This window comes from Periplaneta americana, chromosome 12 (assembly GCF_040183065.1).
Source record: "Periplaneta americana isolate PAMFEO1 chromosome 12, P.americana_PAMFEO1_priV1, whole genome shotgun sequence".
In the NCBI taxonomy this organism is placed as follows: domain Eukaryota; kingdom Metazoa; phylum Arthropoda; class Insecta; order Blattodea; family Blattidae; genus Periplaneta; species Periplaneta americana.
Window position 1 is genome coordinate 396,287 of NC_091128.1, and position 24,472 is coordinate 420,758.

Sequence of the window (24,472 nt, forward strand, 5' to 3'; positions counted from 1 at the left end):
TTGAGACGTTGACCCCAACAACAATTAAAATATGTAATGATTTGATAGCAGTGAAAATGGAAAAACAAAACTCTTATGAGAAGTAAAATCATATACCGATATTATATTATATACAAATATTAAACGAATTCGATACTTAATTTTATAATGTATTATATTATTTTATAATATAATTTATTATATCTGAATATATATATATATATATATATATATATATATATATATATGTATATATATATATATTATTACAACTAGTTTGTCACTGAGAAATAAGGAAAAGTTGTTAACTTGAATTTATTTGAAGCAAAGCGTTACTGGATTATGCAATAAGGTAGGCGATGTTTTGATCCTGTGTCTCAACTCTATACTCAATTATTATCTTAGCGTATGCTCGATTACACTAACCTCTAGCGCTTGAAAGTGGAACTAAACGCCGGCGCACAGAGAAACAAAACACAGGAAAATTCGCTCAGTGTCCATTCTATATAATTCCTATTCGCTGAGAAGCATTTGTAATGAAGTGAAGAATACCGGTAGGAGAAACAGGAAAAGGAGAGGAAGTGATCTTTTGAGTTTGTCCGTCTACATGGCAACAAAGACTGACACAGTTTACGTGTGAACCAGTGCTTCAACCTGCACGTATTTCGGTGCAGATAGGCGAGGTCAGTGTTACAAAGGTTAATTACAGGCGCGCCCACTCCGTATTATTCATATTTTCGTACAGGGTGGGAGCAGTGAAAGCATAACCTACATACTTATCTCGTCCAAACCTTGAACTCGCAGAGCTGTATTATACATGCAAGAATGCGGGGCGGTCTGTACACACTGCTCCCAAACGGAACTTGTATTGCCAATATCGGGGCTTTCGTAACTCCAGTGAAAGCTGTTCAGACATCCCGATGAACTATGCAGAGCTGTTATCACAAGAAGAGGCGGTGCACAGCTTGCGAGCGTGCCTTCAAAATTGTTCCAATCCAAAGTCAAGTTGTGACATGCATTCATATAATATAATTGCAAATGAGGAATTAATTACATTTAAATGTACCATAACTTGAAGAAAAAATAGATTAATGATAACATATTTTGTTGAATTCTTTTCGTGTAAATGCTAGCTTGTTCTAGTTTTAGACTGTAATGCTCTCTTCCTTGCATTGTTCTTTACAGGTTCATCGTCTCACCATTCATCCTTTGCGATTTTCTCCTAGATTGCAGTCGTACAGTATAATGTTGCTGATTCTTTGCTGGATTTTTCCCACTGTATATCGAAATGATAGCTTATGATATGAGGAAAAAAATAAGAAAATAATTACAGTGTCGAGGAGGACCACGTGACTTTGTGCCTGTTGAAACTCTCTATAACGGGAGACTTCGTAGATTTCCAAACAAAGCTATTTATACAGTGTTAGTTAAAAGTCCCGCAACACCTAAATAGCTTTGAAGCATACGGTTCAGTGACATGAAACTTGGTATGTGAGGATAACCATATACTAAGAACTCAATAATGGTATTACCGAGTTTTTTATACTTCCGGTTTAACCGGAAGTAACTTCAAGTCTCTTATTTTAAATGGAACAGCCAATATATTATTTTATTTTTCAATAGTACTCATTAAGAGCTTTTCAAAAATTACCCACACTTGATACTTCTGTACAAATTCAGTGTTGCTAAGTCAAGAAAACAGAAAAGTGTATCGAATATTAAAATAATTAACGCACCACCTAAATAACTTTTGAAGCATACGGTTCAGTGACATGAAACTTGGTATGTGAGGATAACCATATACTAAGAACTCTATAATGGTATTACCGAGTTTTTTCTACTTCCGACCGGAAGTAAGTCCAACTCTCTTATTTTAAATGGAACACCCAATATATTATTTTATTTTTGAATAGTGCTCATTAAGAGCTGTTCAAAAATTACCCACACTTGATACTTCTGTACAAATTCAGTGTTGCTAAGTCAAGAAAACAGAAAAGTGTATCGAATATTAAAATAATAAAATACTCCTTCCTTAACAAAAACAAAACAAAGCTAGCTCACCTTCTAAATTATGTGTTCAAATTGGTAGCCCTCAGCTGCTTTACAATGTGTCACTCGATCATAGAAACCATTGAAGGAATGATTTAACCAGGCTTTAGGAATATCTTGCACCACTTCCATTTTTATTTAGCAACACTGAATTTGTACAGAAGTATCAAGTGTGGGTACTTTTTGAAACGCTCTTAATGAGCTTTATTCAAATATAAAAAAAAAATATATTGGGTGTTCCATTTGAAATAAGAGAGTTGGAGTTACTTCCGGTTAAACCGGAAGTATAAAAAACTCGGTAATACCATTATTGAGTTCTTAGTATATGGTTATCCCCACATACCAAGTTTCATGTCACTGAACCGTATGCTTCAAAAGTTATTTAGGTGGTGCGGGACTTTTAACTAACTCTGTATATTGTTCAAGTTTTATTTGCTTATTCCACTTGATTGTTTTTATTTTTCTACATAATGCAATCAGCTTTTAATTAACTACTTGAGTTAAAATGATCAGAACCAATATTAGGGCCCTTTTTTATTAACATTGACCATTGTGTGATTAATTATTATTGTTCGGTCTGGTGACACCCAATTGCCTTTACGTATAATTTTCTGTTGTGATATTGCAGCTACTCATTAGGACATTATTAAGTGGCGGCAATTCAAATAACATATCGCCGCTGCTATCTGTGTTATCATTCTGTGACTTTAGTGAAAACATCTTCTTTCTCAGTTGGACATTGAAGCCTCCTATTACTATTCATACATGGTATCACCTCGGGAGTCTAACAAATTCTACAGGTATTCATAAAATTGTTCTTTAACTTCATCTGTTTTACGCTGTATAGGAGCATTCGCATTGATCAGTGTTATGTTGTTATACTTACCCAACATCGTCATCTTGGAGAGTACTGTATTTTATTTTTAGTGAGTTATTTTACGACGTTGTATCAACATCTAGGTTATTTAGCGTCTGCATGAAATGAAAGTGATAATACTGGTGAAATGAGTCCGGGGTCCAGCGCCGATAGTTACCAGCATTTACTCATAACGGGTTGAGGGAAAACCCCAGAAAAACCTCAAACAGGTAAACTGCTCCTACCGGGATTCGAACCCGGGCCACCTGGTTTCGCGGCCAGACGCGCTGACAGTTACTCCACAGGTGTGGACGAGAGTCTTTATTAAAATATTTAAATCCAGCGATATTTGTCCATACATATAAAGCCACCACCACCACATACCACCATCACCATAACCACTACCACAACCACCACCACCACCACCACCTCCGCCACCACCATGTTTCAAGAATTAAACTTTTTGTCACTTTAGTTATCGGTATTTTGAGGATTCTGAACTAACTCCAGGCTTTGACGACTAGTGGGACTCTTTCCGCATGCGGTCGGCATGAAGTAAAGCCACTGCACCAAGAGAAAAACAAGATGTGACAAATAAATCTCCATTGCCCTGGTTGAATTCAAACCCGGGATCCCTTGATTTGCAGTCGGAAAAACAAGCGCTTAAGTCATAACAACGTACATTATTTTTCTTCGTTCCTATCCGGTCGCTGAACCAATGTAATATATAATATGAAACAGTATGCAGTACAGCAGCAAGGAATTCAGGTCCCCTCAGATATCTTTTATGTAGAAAGAGTGAAAGAAAGTTATCGCCTGTACAAAATCGTCGGCTCTAGATAAGATACGACGAATAATCTGTGATCAATAAGACTACTTGCATGTCACGTGAGCTTTGATTGTGGAGCTGTGGTGGCACAATTTCACGTAACTAGCAAACGAGCGGATGTGGAAACAGATTCCCGATTACCAGCATTATTCATAGTGCAGAGGTGCGCTTCATGTAGGCTGCAAGTTGGTGCTGAGATAAGTCTTGGAAATACGTAGCTTTGTGCATTGAATTATTACGACTCCCTTAGCAGCCATTAATGTAATTGCAAGATATGGGACTCTCCAGCGTACCAGCAATCAAACCTTCCCCTGTAGGAAACATATCAATCTTATCTTCAATGTAAAACTTCAAAAATCGTGTTATTTTTTTAAATTGATTATATTGGAAATATTTTAATTTACAAGTGTGATTTAAAATTACCCATATATAGGGAACAATTTAATTTATTCAGAAGCGTTGCTCAAATCCCTTTGTCTATTGAAGAGCATAATTATGGAATAATTGTTTTGAATAGGGAAGGTATCACAAAATTCTAGAGAAATTTCACACACGAGAAAGACTTACCATGCATGAGAGGCCGAGACGTAGATGGGAGGATAATATTAAAATGTATTTGAGGGAGGTGGGATATGATGATAGAGACTGGATTAATCTTGCACAGGATAGGGACCTATGGCGGGCTTACGTGGGGGCAGCAATGAACCTGCGGGTTCCTTAAAAGCCATAAATAAGTAAGTTAGCTTCAAATAGGATTATAATTGATTGGATACTTTGGTACATTTATCTTCATAACTAATAGGGGTATATGAATCAACTAATGGACACCGGTAACAACAAAGGAAATAAGGGTAATGCATAGGTGAAATCTGACATGTAAAGAAATACAAGAATAATAGTAATATATGTTACAAGAGCGGTATGTTGACGTTTTCATGGTCGAGGAAAAGATTGAAAAAGCGAAACGTAGTTGAGCTTTTTTAATTTCCGAGAACATGAAAACAAACATACCGCTCGTGTATCGTACATTATTTTGTGCGAAGATCGTTTATTACATACCCGAAAGACGAATTTCTAATTAGTTGCAATGAAATCTCCATCTTGGTTTCTGTTTAATGATGGCAACTTCGGAAAACCAAAATATCTTTCTTCAACATTGTTGCTTTAAAATGTTTTCTGTGTTTACTATACTCCAGCAGGCCGTGATATACGTCTATCTTTTTTTTCCCCCAGTCTATAAATGCGAACTTAAAACAAACGGTAAGGTTATGTAATGATTTATTTTTCATTTTAAAATTTAGCAATATTATTTATATAACATATTGCAGCAATAACATCGGCATCTGGAATCTTGTCGATTTTTTCACGGCTTCCTTAATGTTACTTGTATCAGGAATGCAATAAGTTTCGTGGAGTAGTAGACTTTACTTAATTTTTGCAAATATTTAAAAACAATAATTAACATTGCAATTGAGGTGAAATTGCAGTGGTAAGTTTCCAATTTATAATTATTACTATATTGAACGTCTCTAAAAATAATATGTTAAAAGCCTAAAGCAGTAAAATGAATGTCGCGCTTAAGCGGTAAGAAGAGGGAAATTGTTATGTGTGTTAAGTTGGGAATACTGAATGTGGTATTTCACACTTACCGCGTATTGGTTCTGTGCGGAAAACAAGCAAATACGCACGATCTCGCACAAAATAAATTACAATTACTTACAAAATAGAAGAGCAAAAATGCACACAATTACTATTGTAACGTTCATACTTTAAACTCAAAATACATAGGCTACTTCTGAAAGAGTAGTTGTTAATATAGCCTATGACTTTTAATTATTCCAAGTGGATGTATTATTGTTTCTCTAAAAAATCGTTTTTAGGGAGATAACAAGTTATTAACATAAATAAAATCACTCCCAATTCTAATGATTGTAGTTTCATGATGCGTGCTTCAATGAATGAAGAGAGGGGAGGAAATATCATTTGAAAGGTACACGATGATAATCGCGTCCTTGCAACGATTCTTGGAACTCCTGGATGGCTCAATGTTATCGTCTTTGATGATCCAGAGCCGTCCAACCGAGTGACACTCGGACATTCGCTAAACCGAACATTGGACTACACCGCGAGACGGAAGAGCTTCGCATACTGCCTATAGCGCCAGGCGTTCAATAGTATTATACTCTAGGGACTGGGGATTGAAGTAAATACTGAAAAGACGAAGACTATGACCTTTAAGAACGGATGTGCTTACAGTAAAACGGAGACCTGGACATACGAAGGCCGAGCACTGAACAACGTGAAAAGTTTAGTTTACTTAGGGGTAACAATGACGATGAACGGAAAGTGGAATAAACCTATAGACACTACAAAACACAGGGCACTGATAAAAGCGATGGAAACGCTGAAGATACGTAACAAAATCGCGGAAGTCTCTCTAAATTTATTAGATAAAGTATATAGATCTACAATTACGTATGGGGCAGAAATTTGGGGTTGGGGAAGAACGGAAAAACTTAACCAGGTACAAAGCGACTTTTTAAAACGGATAGCGGGGGTGGGGAGGGGAACGGCTAACAGCGGAATCCTAAGAGAATTCGGACGCCATAGAGACTCAATAGAATGCAAGGTAAAAGTTTTAAAGTACTACTTGAGGATTGTGCATGGAGATCAGTCTCTTATTAGAGCGGTCTGTTATAGAGAGCAACTCGAGAGGAGAAACCAAGCAACCTGGGCAGGTAGATTACGCAGAGGGTTGGAGGAAATTGGCATGGGATTTATAATCTGGGAAGATTGCAGGAACAAGCGAAATGTTTGGCGGAAAGTCAAGAAACGCCTGAAGGATATAGACAGGCAAATAACAGAAGGAGAATGTAGGGATAAGGAGATCCAATCGATGATCAAAACAAATTGGGGGGGCCGAATTATATATCTATGGAGGAAGCAGAGAAGGCAGACTGGGCTTAATCTGGTTTCGTCTAGGAGCCTGGAGGGCACTTAAAACCGTCAACGAAGAGGGGGCGAGAATATGTCCTCTTTGTGGTAAAGGCGAGACATCACACCACATTTTGTCGGAGTGTGAAGCCACAGAAGCTCTGAGGAAACGATTCCTGCCAGAGTCCTTAATTACATCTAGCAGGGGGCACTTGGCAACATACAATATGTTAAATAACGGTAAATTTTGTGACAGTGTGGGAAAATTTATGGCAAAAGTTCGACAGTTGAGGGCGGAACTGGCCGAGGGGGAGGGAGCCGAGGAAATAAGAGAAAGAGTTATTAATTAGTGTTGGAATGATGAAGTAATTAGGGGATAATGTTCTTTTTGTATTTATTGTGTCTTTTTTTCTATTTGTATTTTATTGCGTGTGTATGTATTTTATGTAGGCCTATTACCTTTATATTTATTAGTTGGATTATTTCACTGTGTTTCTTTTTCTTTCTCTTTTCATATCTTACATTTATTTTATTTCTATTATTTTTGTTAAATTTGGTTTGAAGTTAGATTAGTTGTAATTGTGATAATTAATGATAACGGTAGTAGTAATAATAACTGTTGTTTTACTATTTTATTATTAGTAGGTATTATTTTCGTTTTGAAGATTCAAACTGTGCATTTTTATAGCACGAATGGCCGTACAGGCTCGTGCGAAGGATCTTGTATACATGAGTTTGTATAATTTATTGCACTTATCTATCTATCTATCTATCTATCTATCTATCTATCTATCTATCTATCTATCTATCTATCTATCTATCTATCTATCTATCTATCTATCTATCTATCTATCTATCTACCTAGCTAGCTAGCTGCCTGCCTACCTACCTACCTACCTACCTACCTAGCTAGCTAGCTAGCTGCCTGCCTGCCTGCCTCCCTCCCTACCTACCTACCTAGCTAGCTGCCTGCCTGCCTGCCTACCTACCTACCTCCCTGCCTGCCTGCCTACCTACCTACCCAGCTAGCTAGCTAGCTGCCTGCCTGCCTCCCTCCCTACCTACCTACCTACCTAGCTATCTATCTATCTATCTATCTATCTATCTATCTATCTATCTATCTATCTATCTATCTATCTATCTATCTATCTATCTATCTATCTATCTATCTATCTATCTATCTATCTATCTATCTATCTATCTATCTATCTATCTATCTATCTATCTATCTATCTATCTATCTATCTATCTATCTATCTATCTATCTATCTATCTCAGGACTCTAATTCGCAGGTAAGCGTCTTAGTCTACTGAGCTATGACGGTGACTACATTCGTACTTTGATGAGGAATATTCCGACTTGCGGACTACTTTATAGAAAAATACACAAAATTACAGCAGAAGTTAGATCTATGAAGCTTTGAAAAGATACGTAGTGTCTGAGTAGGTTTATTTCATATCGTCGTCTGTATAACTGGATTAGTTGGTCAGCTGGAAGGTGCATGCTACGTGCTCTCTGTCCTTCTTAGCAGATCTTTCAAGTTTAAGGAGATCCCCAAATCTACAGTACGGTGGGTTTCCTTCAGGAGGGAACGATACCAGGAATGCATTGCTGTGCATTATAATTCGTGACGATGGTAATCGAATCGTTACACGTCGTCGTATCCGAAGTCCGCGGGTTCAAATCCGTCCGAAAGCGAAGCATGTACCTTCTAAAAAACATAACAAAAGTTATTTTTTTAAATTCGTTGTTGTACGACGCTTTATCAACTGCTGTGGTTATCTAGAGTCTGAGGAAGATGCAATAAAAAAGGACAACATACAAAACTATACCAAATTTCTGGGACTTTTTATAGACTCCAATTTAACATGGGAAAAACATATCGAATATATATGAACAAAATTATCAAGAGTTATATATTTATTAAAGAAATTAGTGACTTGCGTTTCTCAAAATTATTTAAGATGTGCCTACTTTTCGTTCTTTCAGTTGATAATTAGGTATGCCTTAATTTTCTGGGAAAATAGTAGCAAAATTGGGAGTGTCTTGATTTTGCAAAAGAAAGCCATTAGAATTCTATGTCAATCAAACTATCTTGAACATTGTCGACCTCTTTTCAAACAATCACAGATATTAACTGTCATAAATTTACACTCGACAAAATATAGACAATTACTCATTACTAGCCAATATACATGATCATGAAATTAGAAATAGTGAACAAATCAATATCCCATACTGTAGATTACATAAAACTAGTACAAATTTTTCTGCCATGGGAATGAAATTATATAAGCTTCCCAGTCAATATTATAAGTTACCAACCAATAGTTTCAAAGCTAGATTTTATAATTGGCTTTTAATTAATCCTTTCTACTCTGTAGATGAGTTTCTTAACATAAATTCATACGAAAATTGTTCTTTAATAAATAAAGTTATTTACATTTAGTTACAATTATTACGTAAGAGTGAAGTGTTTTAATTAATTTTAGAGTTTCAAAATGTTTTGTGTTTTCATTCTAATTACTGCTTTCAATTATATGTGTATTTTCAAATGTATGTTTTTTTGTGACGAAGCCTATCACTGTATGTTTAATGGCTTAATAAATTGAATTAAATTGAAAATTTGAAATTGAATTAAATTAAATTGATGAAGATGATAAAACCAGCGAGATAAGTGCAGGATCCAGCGCCGAAAGTTACCCAGCATTTGCTCTTAATGGGTTGAGGGAAAACCCCGGAAAAACTTCCAACGAGGTAACTTGTCCCAATCAGGATTTGAACCCGGGCCCGCTCGTTTCACGGTCAGACGTGCTAACCGTTACTCCACAGCGCAATGTACCCTGAGCTGGATACTCCGTGGACCTTCTAAATAGAAATAACATGCAGAGCAAGTGGAAGAAAGAAAAGAAAAAAGTTAAACAGGATAGAGAGGGCAGTACTTAAAAGTCTTGGTATTTTCTGAGGTCTTTATTGTCGTTTCTTATAAAAATACATACTATAGTACAATTATGTATAGTTGTGTTCACTCATATTCGTCATGTTTACTAATATACATATATTTACAAAAGACACTAGAGAAATTAAAACAAATATTCCCTGCAAGGAATTCGGTAATTTCTTTTCTTCAAATAAGTGATCTGTCGATTTCGTCCTTACACAATCACGAAATAGTTCTGAATTTTTTTGAGGTTATCATAGATTCCTTAGGAAAAAAAACCTTGAAGATAGAGGTTTGTGTCTACGTCTTACCCTCCAAACTACGCGACTTAACATCGTCGTTGATCGTTGATCGTTGTGCCTGACTTCAGATAAATGAGGGGCGACGGACTTGGACAGTTGTTACCATGCCCTGCCGTATCCTAGGCAACGGCGCATGGTTGGGGGGGCTATTTATAATCAGTGTCATAGATCAGTCCGTCGTTGTGGCTCTGTGGATAGCGTGTGCGCTTCCCAACCAAACAGCCCGAGGTTCGATTTCCGGCGTAGACAATGAAAGAAATTTATCTTCCGTCCACGGGACTGGGTATTTGTCCGTTGTCTTGTGGTTGTCCTGTGATGTCTCTGCGGTAGCCCTGCTTCCTGCCGATCCCATGAACAGGGAGGCCCACATTGGTGAGATGTCTAGTGTATGATCTAAAGTATCTTTGAGAAAAAGGGGAGTGAAACAGAATAAGAAAGAAAGAAAGTAAGTCATAGAGCAACATCAAAGCTGTATAGCTGTAACCTTCGTGAAGCGGGGATGGTTTTAGAACAGACGGCATCGCTGATATGTGGGCATCTAGGCAATGATTGAAGTTCCAAATAAAAGGTAAGCTTACAGAACTTCGTACATTACGAAAGTTAGAGCTTTTTAAAAAAGTATGTTGTAAAAAGCCCATTTATTATTATTTTATTTCATTTATTTATTTATACTGGAGAAGTTAAGGCGGCCATAGGGCTTTCTCTTACACTCCACCAGGACAAGCAATGAAATACATTCACATACAGGCATGTTTAAAAATATATGTTTCAAATATCACACACTTTCCACAGTAATAGTACATACAGACGCGTCGAGGCATTAAAAGCTCTCTTTTTTTTCTTTTCTTTCCCTTTTTTTGTTGTGGAGAGTCTTAAGTCCCCCCCCCCCTCGTGGGTGCGCCACTGGCGCTAGGTGTTGATTTCTTTTGAGCAAAGTTAAATGCAATCTGTGCAGTTCTTATAATCGAGTTACACACACTTATTATGATTCTTAGTTCTTAATGATGTCGAGCAACTGATCAGTGTGAAGCTCTCACTGTCTTGTGACAGAAATGTCCTTGGCAAGACTGGGATTCCTATTGCTGTGATAAGATATGATATGGGAATTCTGTTCAAAAAGTACTACACCAGCACTATTTTCTCCTTACAAATCATCCAAAAATCCGTTGGCAGTTTAAGTCTGTTGTCTGGCATGTAAATTATATTGCAGTAGCCAGTCGGGCTAGCAAATATCCAACAATTTGAGAAAGACCCTAACAGGGGAGCAAGTGGACAAAGACTACCAGAACAGTTGAAAGGCTCGCAGAGGCAGTAGATGAAGATTACCAGCTATAACTCTTTGGGGATCATCGTGCTTACTTCACTTTACCCTCATTGTGTTTGGATGATAGTTCACCTCTGCTGAGGCATGTGGACGTGAGGCCAGCAGTCCACTGGTAGGCCTTGGCCCATCATGGGTTATCGCGCCACGGAGCCTATACAGGGTGTATCTAAATTGGTGTCAAATATTTCGGGAACGTGTTCCTAACATCAAAACAATTAAAAAAGATAATAAGAACATGGGTCTGAAAACCATTCGTTAGGGAGTTATTAAAGGATTTGTCCCTTCATTAACCGCTGATTGTTTGATGGTTTTTTTTGTTTGTTTGTAATTTGTAGAGCGAAGAAATCAGAAGAAAATGTATTCTGTGAGTGAACAGAACGAAATGATTTGCATCATTTAATTCATGATTTGCTTCTGGACGTCATCCAACGAATGTGTTTTAACACGATGCTGCTCCAGCTCATTTCAGTCTGATAGTTCGTAATTTTTTCATGATCGATTTTCCCAAAGATGGAGTGGTCGAAGGGGATTCACTGCATGGCCTGCTCGATCGCCTGATTTGAATCCAATGGATTTCTTCGTCTGGGGACATTTAAAGTCCCTGTTATATGCGACTCCTGTACTTAATGTTGATATTCTGAGAGCGTAACCAAACTGAATTTCACGAAATACGAAACACTCCAGGAATTTCCAACAGAGTACGCCAGAGCATGTAACGCAGGTTTAGGGGATACATCGAATCAGGAGGAAGCCACTTCGAGCAATTTTTGTAACATTAAATTTTGTATGGTAACTCTGAAATAAATTGTTTTGAGACCAATGTTCATATGAACCTTTTGTAATGTTTTTGTGTTACGAACACATCCCCGAAATATTTGACACCAATTTAGATACACCCTGTATAGTATATAGAGTGTAAATGATATGAACAGTCAAAATTATATAGACAGTACATATCGATATACTAGACAAAATATCTAGTGACATTTAATTATTTGTTTTAATTCTATTCTTAATTTGTAAAATAACATGTTCTTAAGACTGATAATAAGGTAGGTGCTCCTGTTATGGCCATGTTCCTGATATGGCCACCCCCCTATTGTGAGTTAGTTAACCAAAAAAATCCGCTAAATTGCAGCAGCATCCAGTGAAAGGGCATCCTGGTATGTCACTTGATCGTTTCCCATTCAGTCAGGTTGAACAATATGGCGTCATTGCCTGTTTTGCGGTTTTCATGTGACCTCTTCTTATTTTTGTCTGGTAAGTCTCCTTTGTTTTATGCATGTTTTTCAAAGACTTGTTTCATGAAAACCATCGTACTCCATTCAGCTTTTAATGTTCTGTTGATTGGCGTTATAGTTGATGGCGTATCTTTTACGAGTTGTTCATAATCAAACGATTTCCGTGAAATCTTACCTGCTCCTGATATGGCCATATCAAATGCACCATGGCCATATCAAGTTCATTTCACTTTTATTTTTTCACCTGACAAATTTACATGCCTTATAGCTGGAATTACGCAAAAATTTTGTATTTTAAGAAAAACAATTTAATTTTTTACAGGAAAACCTGTTTGGCTACACTTTTGAATTATAAAAAGATTATTAAGTGTCATTTTTATTCATTTTACACCAAAATTATTTAATTTTAACACAACTGCGCTATCAAACTGAAAACAATCACGATTTGTAGAACATGGAACAAGGGTGGCCATATCATGTGCACATGTTCCTGATATGGCCACTAGGTAGACTTTTGGAATTTGGGACTGTTTGACAATTAAAGCTATTTTTATGGGGAAAGGAAATTGTTTTAAGAAAGTCCATTAGACTGAGAACGAGTAAGAAAAAAGTGATTTACATTTTTTTTCAAAATGGCGGCTATAAAAATTCTCAAACCTTAGCATGGCCATATCAGGGACACCCACCTTAGTTTAATTATTTGTTACATCTCGACTGAACGTAAATGTCATTGCCAATGACCTTACAAGCAACGTCCATCACATACCAATGCACAACAGAGTGACAAACGAACAAACCAGGCAAAGTAGCCTGAATATCTAATGACTGTCTATTCTCTTTTCAAAAAACACATTTGTTTCTGGGAAAACCATGACTGTTACATAAAAACATTTTACTTTTTTCTTAAGTTACTTATGCTCTACCACCATATTTTTGGCAGTTTATATCGCTTACACCCTCTATAAATATACGCCGAATGTACATTTTCAGTAGATTTTCAGTCTGTGAAACCTACTCGATAATGAATTTAAAATATGTCTCGAACCCGGGTATAGTACTAGCTCAGGCCTGCAGAACTCGCAAAGTAGGGGAACTATGATGTCAGCCTCACTCCACTTCTATTGGGGATGACGGACTTCCGCCCCGAGAATGAATGTTGATGCAGCCGAGCGTAACTAGAACGCCGTGACCGCCCAGGTAGAAAAGGTGGTTGGGGTAAGAAAGGGGAGGAAAGCAGTCGCTCTCAAGAGCTACAGTTCTGCAGGCCTGTACTGGAGGAATGGAGGATATCTTCACCAGCTTCTGCCTCCTTCAACAGCTCCTCTCGCAACTAAAACCTCTGTTCCCACGTCTTGCCTCAGTAAGCACATGCAAAACATTTTATAATATTGTGGCTGTTACGTGACGAGAGCGCGAAGAAGTGATCAGTCACGTCTTTCATTGGTGAATGGAAAGAAAGGCACGGAAAATCTAAAGACGTAGCAGAACTATTTCTCTCTCCGATTTACCACTTGTGTCTAGTCTTGGAGCAACATAATTCAGTCGTACAACAACTTATGAAGGAATCTAAAACAGGTTAATGATATGCTTGTGGACATTGGAGCTGCCACTTCCCTCTTAACGATTGTTTGGTGTGAACAGCAGTGGTAGTCTTTTAGATCTGAGCGTCACGCAGTCTTCATGGGTATGTGAACTGTGGTGGGTGAAAGGCGGAGCTAGAATACGCGGTGCAATGGGAAGAACTTCAAACACTAGAGCAATGAATCGCCATATGGTTCGTGTCCATCTTTGTGTTAGACTAAGGTGACGCACATGACCTAGTGTTCAATGACGATGAGTCATCCTACAGAATATTACGGATTTTCATAAAAACATGTCTATGTCGTAATGCTTTATGAAGAACTGAGTTCGAAATATCGAAAGAAGAAGTTTCTAAATCTTATAATTTTCTAAATACAGGAAGAAGGTAGAATGATGCACCAAATTATGACGTCATCACACGCGGCTTGAAATTTGCAATGCCTTGCAGCCAATTGAGGCGCAAATCACAGAGTTATATTTCTATGCTCGACCATGCCGAAATGTAGTAATTATACACCTGGTAGCAGTCCTTTAATGCATGTCATTAAAGTTCAGGTTTTCGATTATTCTCGGATATCCAATCGAAAGACAACTATCGAAAGGTCACGGAGGCTGGAAATCCAATACTGTCGCAGAAGGTTATGTTCTGTTACTATAATAATTAGCGTTAATTGTAAATAATATTCAAATAAATTCAATTTGTCATCTCGTTTTTCAATGTCGAATTCAATTTCAAGGTTATATCAAGACTAATGTTCATCTTACTCTCTAGATTAGATCAAGGTCGTTGACATTCGTTTCCCGGAAAAAATCAATACTTTCGCGTCTGCGCACATCTCACAATTCATGAGGTAGGCTATTGCACTCACTCACATAACAATAACATGAACACTTATGAATAATTTCAAGTTAGAAATATGGTCGAGGATAAAAAGTCGTATGAAACTTGCCTATAATGGTAATTAAGACGCTCGTATGAAAATTATGGAACTCGCTTGCGCTCGTTTCATAAACATACTCGCGTCTTAATTACTACCATTATAGGCTCGTTGCATAATGTACTATTATTTCATTGGCCGATGATAACGGTAATGACGTAAGACGTTTGACAGTGCAATGCGCACAAACAAATGCGTCGTGTTTGGATGTCGGATGTGTGACTGACTAGTGATTCTTACTGATTTCAGAAACATGAAGAGAATGATAATAATTTTCTGTTCAGGATGTCACCCAGGGTGTGAATTGTGATCGCTACTAGTTCCGCCCGCGAATGAGTCACAACATTTCCAGAGAGATCTCTGCGATCTCCCGAAACGGTGTGAGTGCTCTCCGAATGGAGAGCTATCCTGATCATATAGACTTCACGAAAAGGAATTGCGGAAACCTTCGTGAAAATTATCAAGCGTCCCACTTTTATTATCTCCAGTCTTAACATGCTAGACTTTGTAACTTGTCATCCCAAATCTATTTCAGCTGTCATTACTGACTTCTCGATAGAATGTACTCTGGCTGTTTATATTCTCCCACGTAATCGGTTTCTCACTCTAGCCTGTATACATAATAAAGAAGAGCAAGCAGTGTAGATATCGCAAATAGATTCAAAGCGGATAAATTTTAGGACTCCTTGTCTTCACTTCGGGTAGTCGTACAAAATTTTCGCTTGTATCTTTGTTGCAGCAACACTTAATAAAGCCAAGTATTTCTCATTCAATAATTATATAGGCCTACTGTACATATTTTTTTCGAGAAATCAGTACTTTCCACACCGGGCTTAATCATTTCAACTATAACGATGTAAGCCAACAGTAAATAATTTTCATCTTTTTAATGGAGAAAACAACAGAATAAGTCTAAGTTCAGTTTTTCTCCATGAGACATAAAGCCACGGTAGACTTCGGAAATAGGTTTACAATGGAGCTAACTTCTCTACTGACATTTCGGGACCGTTTGTCTTCATTCCATGTATTTTATTCAGTACTTGAGTTCAATCACTCGCTCTACGGACGCATTGTTGTTTCTTCCTGCAAATGCTGTTTTAAATACGATAGTCTTTTTCCACCTCTGACTTCGTTATTTGCTGTTTGATGCCAATAACTAATAAATTTCATGTGGATAATGAATTCACATTGTTGAGTCTTAGAACAAAATAATTAAGAGCAATGAAAACAGTACCTTTTCTTCAGGGAATGAAAGTCTGCAGAGTTTGGTCAACAATGTAAATTTTTTATCGAACAGAATAGAGAAAGTAATAGGAAAGGTTTTTTATTCACCTCAGTGACACAGGAAACAAACTCTCCTGTGCCAAGATGAAGGAAAGAGGTTTGTTCTCGTAGCCGCATCACAACGGTTTCCGCAATGTCCCAGTGTTGCTTATACGAGGCTTTGGTAACAGCGGCGCTAAGGGCTCGGCTCAGCCCACGAAGGGGAACTGAGGGTACGCGGCGGGGAAGTACCCGGGGAAGGCGGGCGCCGTGGGCTGCACGGGCACGGACGCCGTGACGTAGGTGGTGAGCACGGTGGGCACCACCTTGGTGGAGAGCAGCGTGGTGTAGGCCGTCTTGGCGCCGAAGGTGAGCTTCAGCACCTTGCTGTCCGTCTCGGTGACCACGGTCTGCGTGACCACGGGCGTGGACGTCACGGCGAACTGCTGCTGCTGCGGGGGGAACAGCGGGTTGACGGGCGGCACCGGCAGCGCCGGCAGCGTGCTCGTGCCGTACTCGTACTCCGTCTTGCTGAGCGTGGCCACGGGCCGCGAGATCGTGCTGTACGTGGTGGACGGGCCGTTGATGACGGGCAGCACGTGCGACTCGTACACGGTCTCCACCTTCAGCACCGGCCGGGACGTCGTTATCACCTGCGGCACAGCCAAGCCCAACACATCATGTAACACAGCACAGTATTCAGCACGGAACCATTCTGTTGACAAGTGTTAGTGTAACATGGGAAAAGTACTTTTATTTAATACAATATAATTACTTGTTATCAAAGGAGGACACGATACTAAGGCCGTGTCTCAAAGCTAAAAGTCCATACTACACACTAGTGACTAGCAACTAGGTGACTTGTAACTACACACTAGGGAACTTTGGAAATGTAGTTTATGCTTGAAACATGGCCTTCTTTATAGATTATTTTTCTAAAAACCATGACATCACGGTGCAACACTGAATTAAGAAGGCAGTGTCCTAATGCAGATTCATTACGAATTATGTGGAAAAGATAAGGCCTTAATATATTACAATAATGTTATCAGATTGTACAGAAGGTACTAACAATGTCAGTGTTCAAAGTTAACGTGTTATTCTACATTATATTTTTACATTATTTCACTTCCAAAGCATTTTCAGATTTCATAACCCCAATTGCTGATGAGGTATCCATGTTTGTTTAGTGAACAAGTCAACAATCGAGTAAGCATTTTCGTTTACTAGCTACTACGGACTTGATTGCTGTTCACTACGTAGCTTTGGATCATGACTTCTGACGTCACATCCGGCTATTTAGTCAACAATCTAGTTCACTTCAGCTGAAAATGTAGCTTTGAGACACGGCCTAAGGGTTGTGCTACAGAAGCTAAACGACAGCGTAAGCAGTATGAGAAGAAGTTAAATGCAAACAAGACAAAGATCATGGTTATCGGAAGGAAGAAGAAAAGAATGTAACTTTGCGAATTCGAAATGAGACAATAGAACAAGCGGACAGCTTCAAATACTTGAGGTCTACAATCAGCAGTAACACGAGCTGCTGCCAGGAAGTCAAAAGGAGGATAGCAATGGCAAAGGAAGCTTTTAATAGAAAAAGGAGCATCTTCTGCGGACCTCTGGAAAAAGAACTAAGGAAGAGTGCTTTGTGTGGAATGTGGCATTGTATGAAGCAGAAACATGGACATTACGACGGAGTGAAGAGAAACGATTAGAAGCATTCGAAATGCCGATATGGTGAAGAACGGAGCGTATGAAAAGAATAGACGGAATAAAAAATGAAGCTGTGTTGGAAAGAGTGGGCGAAAAAAGAATGATGCTGAAACTGATCAGAAAGAGAAAAAGAAATTGGCTGGGTCACTGGTGAGAAGAAACTGCCTACTGAAGGATGCACTGAAATAAATAGTGAACGGGAGGAAAGTTCGGGGAAAAAGAAGATATCAGATGATAGATGACATTAACGTACCGTACGTGGTTTTTACGAGGAGATAAGAGAAAGGTAGAAAATAGGGAAGATTGGAGAATGCAGTGAAAGAACTTCCCTTGGTCAGAAAACTGGGAATGAAAACGAATATAATTACGTAAAAGGTAGGTACACTTTACACAACGGCCATAGAGCAATTCCAAGCTTTTAAAGATTTGTCTTGGTAACGAAAAATAATACGCTCTCGTTACAGTTTTATCTTCTTCTAAGCAGTCCGTCAATTTTTAAGGCTGATTCACAATAAACCGGAAACGAGAATCGGAACGAAAACGAAAACGGTAAAATTGTTAAAATGTGTATATTTAAATGTGAACATTCACAATTAGCGAAAAGCTTGCCGGAGCCCCGGATCGGGAACGGAGAGTTGGCAAAATTTCAACTTTGGCGTTCACGTTTCCGATCACAGCCCACTAGATTCATTCTATTGCCATCTAAAAGCTATTTTGTCGTCGTATATTTTGTAGCAAGAAGACCGTGACATAACCTATGCATTATTTTGTTCTGTGCTGTGCATCATGGAGCAAGTCTTATTTGATGAGATTCTAATATTGAGTGTTGAGGAAAATCTACGATAAGCGGCGCGCCTCGTATAAGATGAAAAAATGAAGGAGAATACGTGGCCTTCAATGGCTGCATTTTTGAACACCGATCGTAAGTTTTTTTATTTTAGTAGGTTATTTTACGACGCCTTATCAACAGCTTAGGTTATTTAGCGTCTGAATGAAATGAAGGTGATAATGCCGGTGAAATGAGTCCGGGGTCCAGCACCGAAAGTTACCCAGCATTTGCTCATGTTGGGTTGCGGGAAAACCCCGGAAAAGCCTCAACCAGGTAACTTGTCCCGACCGGGAATCGAACCCGGGCCACTTGGTTTCGCGGCCATGTGCGCTAACCGTTACTCCACAGGTGTGGACCCGATCGTAAGCGAATCATATTTTATTACTGTATTGGTTGTATTACACACTACATATTCATGCTTCAATTCAATAACTACTGTTGTGTTCATTTTTGTTCTACTACAAATGTTTCTTCTCTAATTATTTTACGTTATGGTAGACTTAAAATAGGTTGTGATAATAAAGATGCATGGGCATATTTATAGTACCGTACCTAATGAAATGTTTCAGTTGAAATTTCGAAGTTGGTTAACTTGTGTTTATGTTGGCTGCCTTGTACTCATGAGAGAACGCCATTGGTCAACTATACACAAATAACATCAGAATACGTAATATCGACTTTACATATCGTTATTGACATGCATATCGATATGCATAGTCGTCTACGTTCTCGGTTTATAGTGAATCAAAAATTTTTATATTCACGTCCCCTGGTTCTCGTTTTCATTCTGGTTCTCGTTCCCGGTTTATTGTGAACCAGCCTTTATAGAGACAAGGACTGCAACTTGCATGCTTTGTCAGCATGTTTACCCAGAGGAAGCTGCGGCACTGATCTGCATGTTACGACGAGTCGTACCTGCGGGATGGCAGCCGCAGCGGCGGGATTCAGCAGCCTCAGCAGGGCCAGCTGCTGCACCTGCTCGGGGCTCAGCGCCGGCGTGGGCGGCGGCTCGGTGGGGCGCGGCGCCGTGAGCTGCGTCTTCTTGGGGCGCGGCTGTCCCTCCGGCACGCGGGCCTTGTCCACGTCGGACAGGTCGAACTCGGAGCCCACGCTGGCCAGGTCCACGTCTGGCTGCAGCGCGCGCAGCGCTGCCGGACGGTCGTCGTCGTCGTGGTCGTTCTCGTCGCCGAACTCCAGCTCCAGGTGCAGCTCGGAGCCCGCCTCCTCCAGGCGCGTGTTGAACTCGTTGAGCGTCTTGCTGGGCACGAAGTGGTACACCTCCATCGGCGGCAGCGTCTTAGTGGCCGTCACCAGCCGCGTCACGTGGTACGACTGCACCAGCGTGTACCTGTCGGTGGATGAGAGTTTTCTGCAATCTGTATCGTTAGTGAAGTAAAAGCAGGTTCATCCAGGCCATAAATGCTCCATGCTAAAGTACGGAAGGCCATACCGTATCTCAGGCAGCTGACTGTGATACTCCAGCGAGCTCTTATACTGAAATCTGGAAATTAGGAGTTGGACCATAACATTACCGTGCACGTTGCAAAGACGAGTACAACACAATTAACAATTGCAAAAGGCGCGGAACTGAGTTAAGGGTACAGGTACGTGAACGACCGCAAATATTATCAGAAAATGCAGGCTCTAAATTTCTAAAATTTTATAAGGAAATGAACTCACAATTGGACAAAAATTACAAGGTACCACAACAAGACTTAATAGAACTTAAATATCTGATAAAAGTATAAAAAGGTTACTAATAATATTTTTCACAATCCACTTTTTATTTTGAATTAAATTTTCCAAAATTTGAAAATTTTCACACATATTGTTTCATAACCCCACAACTATTAGAGATAGAATTCTGAAATTTTGTACACTGATTTAACATGCATTTATACAAACGTTAGACTACAATAATGCCCATTTCTTTGAAAATAGAACAATTATGTCACAAAACATCATGTAAATTTTAGTATATTTTATATAGGACAAATAAACAATTAATTGCATTAAAATAAACAACTCTACATGACTGAGAGTAGTCTACTTTTCAGAAATAAGTGTTTATTACATGCAGGAAAAATATTGAAGATATCAGAGAGGTCATAACAATGTTAAGGTTACCAAATGACGTAACTGCAGAATTTTTTTTTCATACTCTGATAAAACTGGTTTGAAAAATATTATTAGTAACCTTTTTTATACTTTTATCAGATATTTAAGTTCTAATAAGTCTTGGTATCAGATATTTAAGTTGTAATAAGTCTTGTTCAATTGTGAGTTCATTTTCTTATAAAATTTTATAAATTTAGAGCCTGCATTTTCTGATAATATTTGTGGTCGTTCACGTGCATATACCCTTAAAAGTGTTGGATATCCAGAAGAATGCATTTTGCTAACAAGTTGACTTTCGTAGAGGCTTATCGAAAATGTAACCTAAACTTAATATTTAAGCAACAAGAAAAAAGCATCCATCTTATTTCAATTGCGGATCCACAGTTTACGAACTGAAAAGGTCTGGATTAATTTTTTTATTTTAGTATTTAGTAGGTTATTTTACGACGTTTTATCAACATCTTAGGTTATTTAGCGTCTGAATGAGTTGAAGGTGATAATGCCAGTGAAATGAGTACGGGGTCCAAAACCGAAAGTTACCCAGCATTTGTTCATATTGGGTTGAGGAAAAACCTCAACTAGGTAATTTGTCCCGATCGGGAATCGAACCCGGGCCAGCTGGTTTCGCGGCCAGACGCGCTAACCGTTACTCCACAGGTGTGGACATCTGGGTTAATATTTGGCGGGATGTAACCTATTCTTTTTGTCTGTTCTTATTTCCAGAAATGTTCTGCTGCCGAGTTTCGCAAATTCTTAATCATACTCATAAAAATCATCACCTGTTACTGCTGACGTCATACGAGAAACAGGTGATCTAACTTTTTTCTCTTTATTCTTCTTCGTTAGTAGCAAATATAAGACAGTCTTAGTGATGCAGCTGACTGACGCACTTTTCTGCCACGATTCGATCTCAGTCAGATTTTCTGCTTTGTGGTTAGCATAACACCATTACTGTCGATAGATAGTCTCCGAATGCTTCCATTTTTTCTGCCATTGTACTATTATTTCTTCGGAAATGAATGAGTCCAGCGCTATACTTCAGAATACCGCGTAAGTATTTATATACAAAGACTATTTAATAAATACTCGCACTTAATAAAGAAATTCCCTGCACCAAAAATAAATAATTCAATGATGCAATAACGACACTACTTATGCGGTATTCTGAAGTCGTTTCGAGTCCCGTTTCGCTAGAATCTCTCCTACAAGATATGGGACATCATATCCAACAGGGAAAAGTGATGCCCAAACCTCAAAGCGAGAACTGTATTGTTTTGCATTGGTTACATATTAGCTGTCAGTTCTATGCGTTAGCAGAGAAGCACGGAATTTCTAAGATATCAGTGTGCAAAAGTGTCCACAGGGTAGTTGATTTTGTTAAGAGTTAAATTCGGGGCAGGTTTTTGATCACCAAAATGTTATTTACTATAGCACAGAATTTTTATGCTTCTGCTGGGATCACTAATGTTTTCTGAGGTTATGGATGCAACATTAATAAATACTGATGGATCAACACATAAAATGAACCTGATTTTGTAGTTAGACATCGTAATTATTTTATCAATTGCATATTTGTACGTGGACTAAATCTGTTATTAACTTAATTGATTGAATTTGGTGCTAACTTCGGTCATTTAAGTAATAGACGTATTGGTATACTAGACCAATCACATCACATGAAATTCCATTGTCACCAATATATAAAAATCTAAATACTTTTAATTTTCTTTAACAATATTTTCTGTTGGTGAAATATGAATCAGCAAGCTTAGAATAATCTATTTTATAGTACAAAATATAAATATATGTATCGATAGTAGTAAAAATACAGCGACTTTAGCTCTGCTCCTTAGCGATTTTTGTAAACTGTCGTTGGCGATATTGTGTAACCAATAATGCGTATTTGTAAATTTCTTTAGCTGATTTTGTAAAGTTCGTCAAACTTTACAAACTAATAAAATAGCATTGTGAAACACAATTTACAAGCATTTGTAAAATTTTACTTGTTATTTGTAAATTGTTAATTTGTAATTTGTAAGGATTGTGAAACGGGCCTCTGGTGAAGGCAAGATGGTATTTGGCGAGTTAGTCCGAGGAACACCTGACCATCACGTGACTGAAGCCTCCGATGAAGTCCAACTGCAGGTCAGCACAAGTAAGTTATGAACTCATCCCAGAGCACAGCTAAGCTACGCCGTGACACAGTGCAGTGCAAGAAACCAAATCGTTTCTCCCGGCGGAGATGGAAGACTGAAGACACATTGCTTTCTTTAGAGTCTGTGCCTATACGTACGTACCTGAACGTTCTGTATAATATCAGGCCTACCTGGTGGTGTTGCTGCCGCCGCGGATGACGGGCAGGATGTGGGTCTTGAGCAGCAGCTGGGTGGTGCTGAATGTCTCCGTGAGTGTCTCCAGGGGCGGAGTCTCGGCGTCGCCCGCAAGGCCGATGGGGGGCAGCGTCGCGATGCCGGAGTCCAGCGGCAGGCTGTTCTCCTTGTCGTACGCCGCCGTGGTGGCCAGGATGTTCTCCGTCAGCGGCTCCGTCATGCTGGAGCTCACGATCTCCGTGTTCTCCAGGCTCTTCTCGAAGGTGGACGTCACCGTGATGAAGCGCGTGTTCTTCAACGTGCCTACCTGCGACATCCAAACAACCACCATTGCACTGGCTTGTTCCACCGAGTGTGTGTAGTGCCTTTCTGTTTGCCTTGAATATAAGAATCGCGTGTTCACGTCCACTCTAGAGACATTTTGTGAGATAAACAAAGTGGAGCTCTGTTGTCGTACTTAAACAAGAGTTTTTACGCCTACGTCGATGTTAGAAATTATGAGATTATATATGAAAATATACCTAAATCGAAAATAAAAGAATATGACATACGCTTCCTCTTCTTTCAAATAACATAGTCTATATAATCTGCAGCAGGTTGCTGGCACCGCATTGTTTTCTGTTTTGTTTATACAGCTGCGATCATCATAGCAGGTTTTATTTATTTTGGGAGTAGTACGTGAGTCACCCACAATGTTTGACAATAATTCTGTTAGAACAATCGAGTGTTCGAGAGTTAAGAGTCTGCCTTCAATACATTACGCTGTGCGTGTTTACTTTTAAAGGTTTTAATTATTATATTTATTAGAAGTACCGTAGAAGTGGGTAAAGTCAATCAGTGGGTGTATAATCGATCATTTGCGATTTTTATTGAAAATTATACATTTTCTCAGTTATTTGTTAACATTTTATTATGCTGACTTCATTGCCTGACATTGCAAATGTAAGCGAGAGGGACCACCAAAAGCCTGCGCATGCCAAAGATGGGAACACCGTGTAATTACCGTTAAAGTGAAAATTGTTATTCTCAACTTTTTCTCTTAAATGAAAACAAAGTCTCACAAACTCTAAATTATAGTCAGCAGTGAAAGGAGACAGGAAGTATACGTAAGTACTTTTCGTTGAGATTGTATCCTGAAATAATAGTTTTGCAGTTCGTAAATGTTAGTATTGAAACTTATTATTTTAAGAAAACTTTTACCTTTGTAGGGTTAAGTCGATCATGCCATCGACCTACTCGAAGCA

The 24,472-nt window shown here is 38.8% G+C and overlaps 1 protein-coding gene across 2 annotated transcripts in view; it reads right to left on the reverse strand.

Moving 5' to 3' along the window:
* Positions 1-16,322: 16,322 nt before the first annotated feature.
* LOC138710105 (uncharacterized) overlaps positions 16,323-24,472 on the reverse strand; it is a 280,087-nt gene continuing 271,937 nt past the window's right edge. For both annotated transcript variants that reach the window (XM_069840736.1, XM_069840737.1), the window contains exons 9-11: positions 23,225-23,535; positions 19,696-20,128; positions 16,323-16,891 (exon numbers count right to left, since the gene is read on the reverse strand). In XM_069840736.1, coding sequence (XP_069696837.1) covers positions 16,448-16,891; positions 19,696-20,128; positions 23,225-23,535 — 1,188 coding nt within the window. In that variant the 3' untranslated portion in view covers positions 16,323-16,447. The remainder of the gene's footprint in view (positions 16,892-19,695; positions 20,129-23,224; positions 23,536-24,472) is intronic.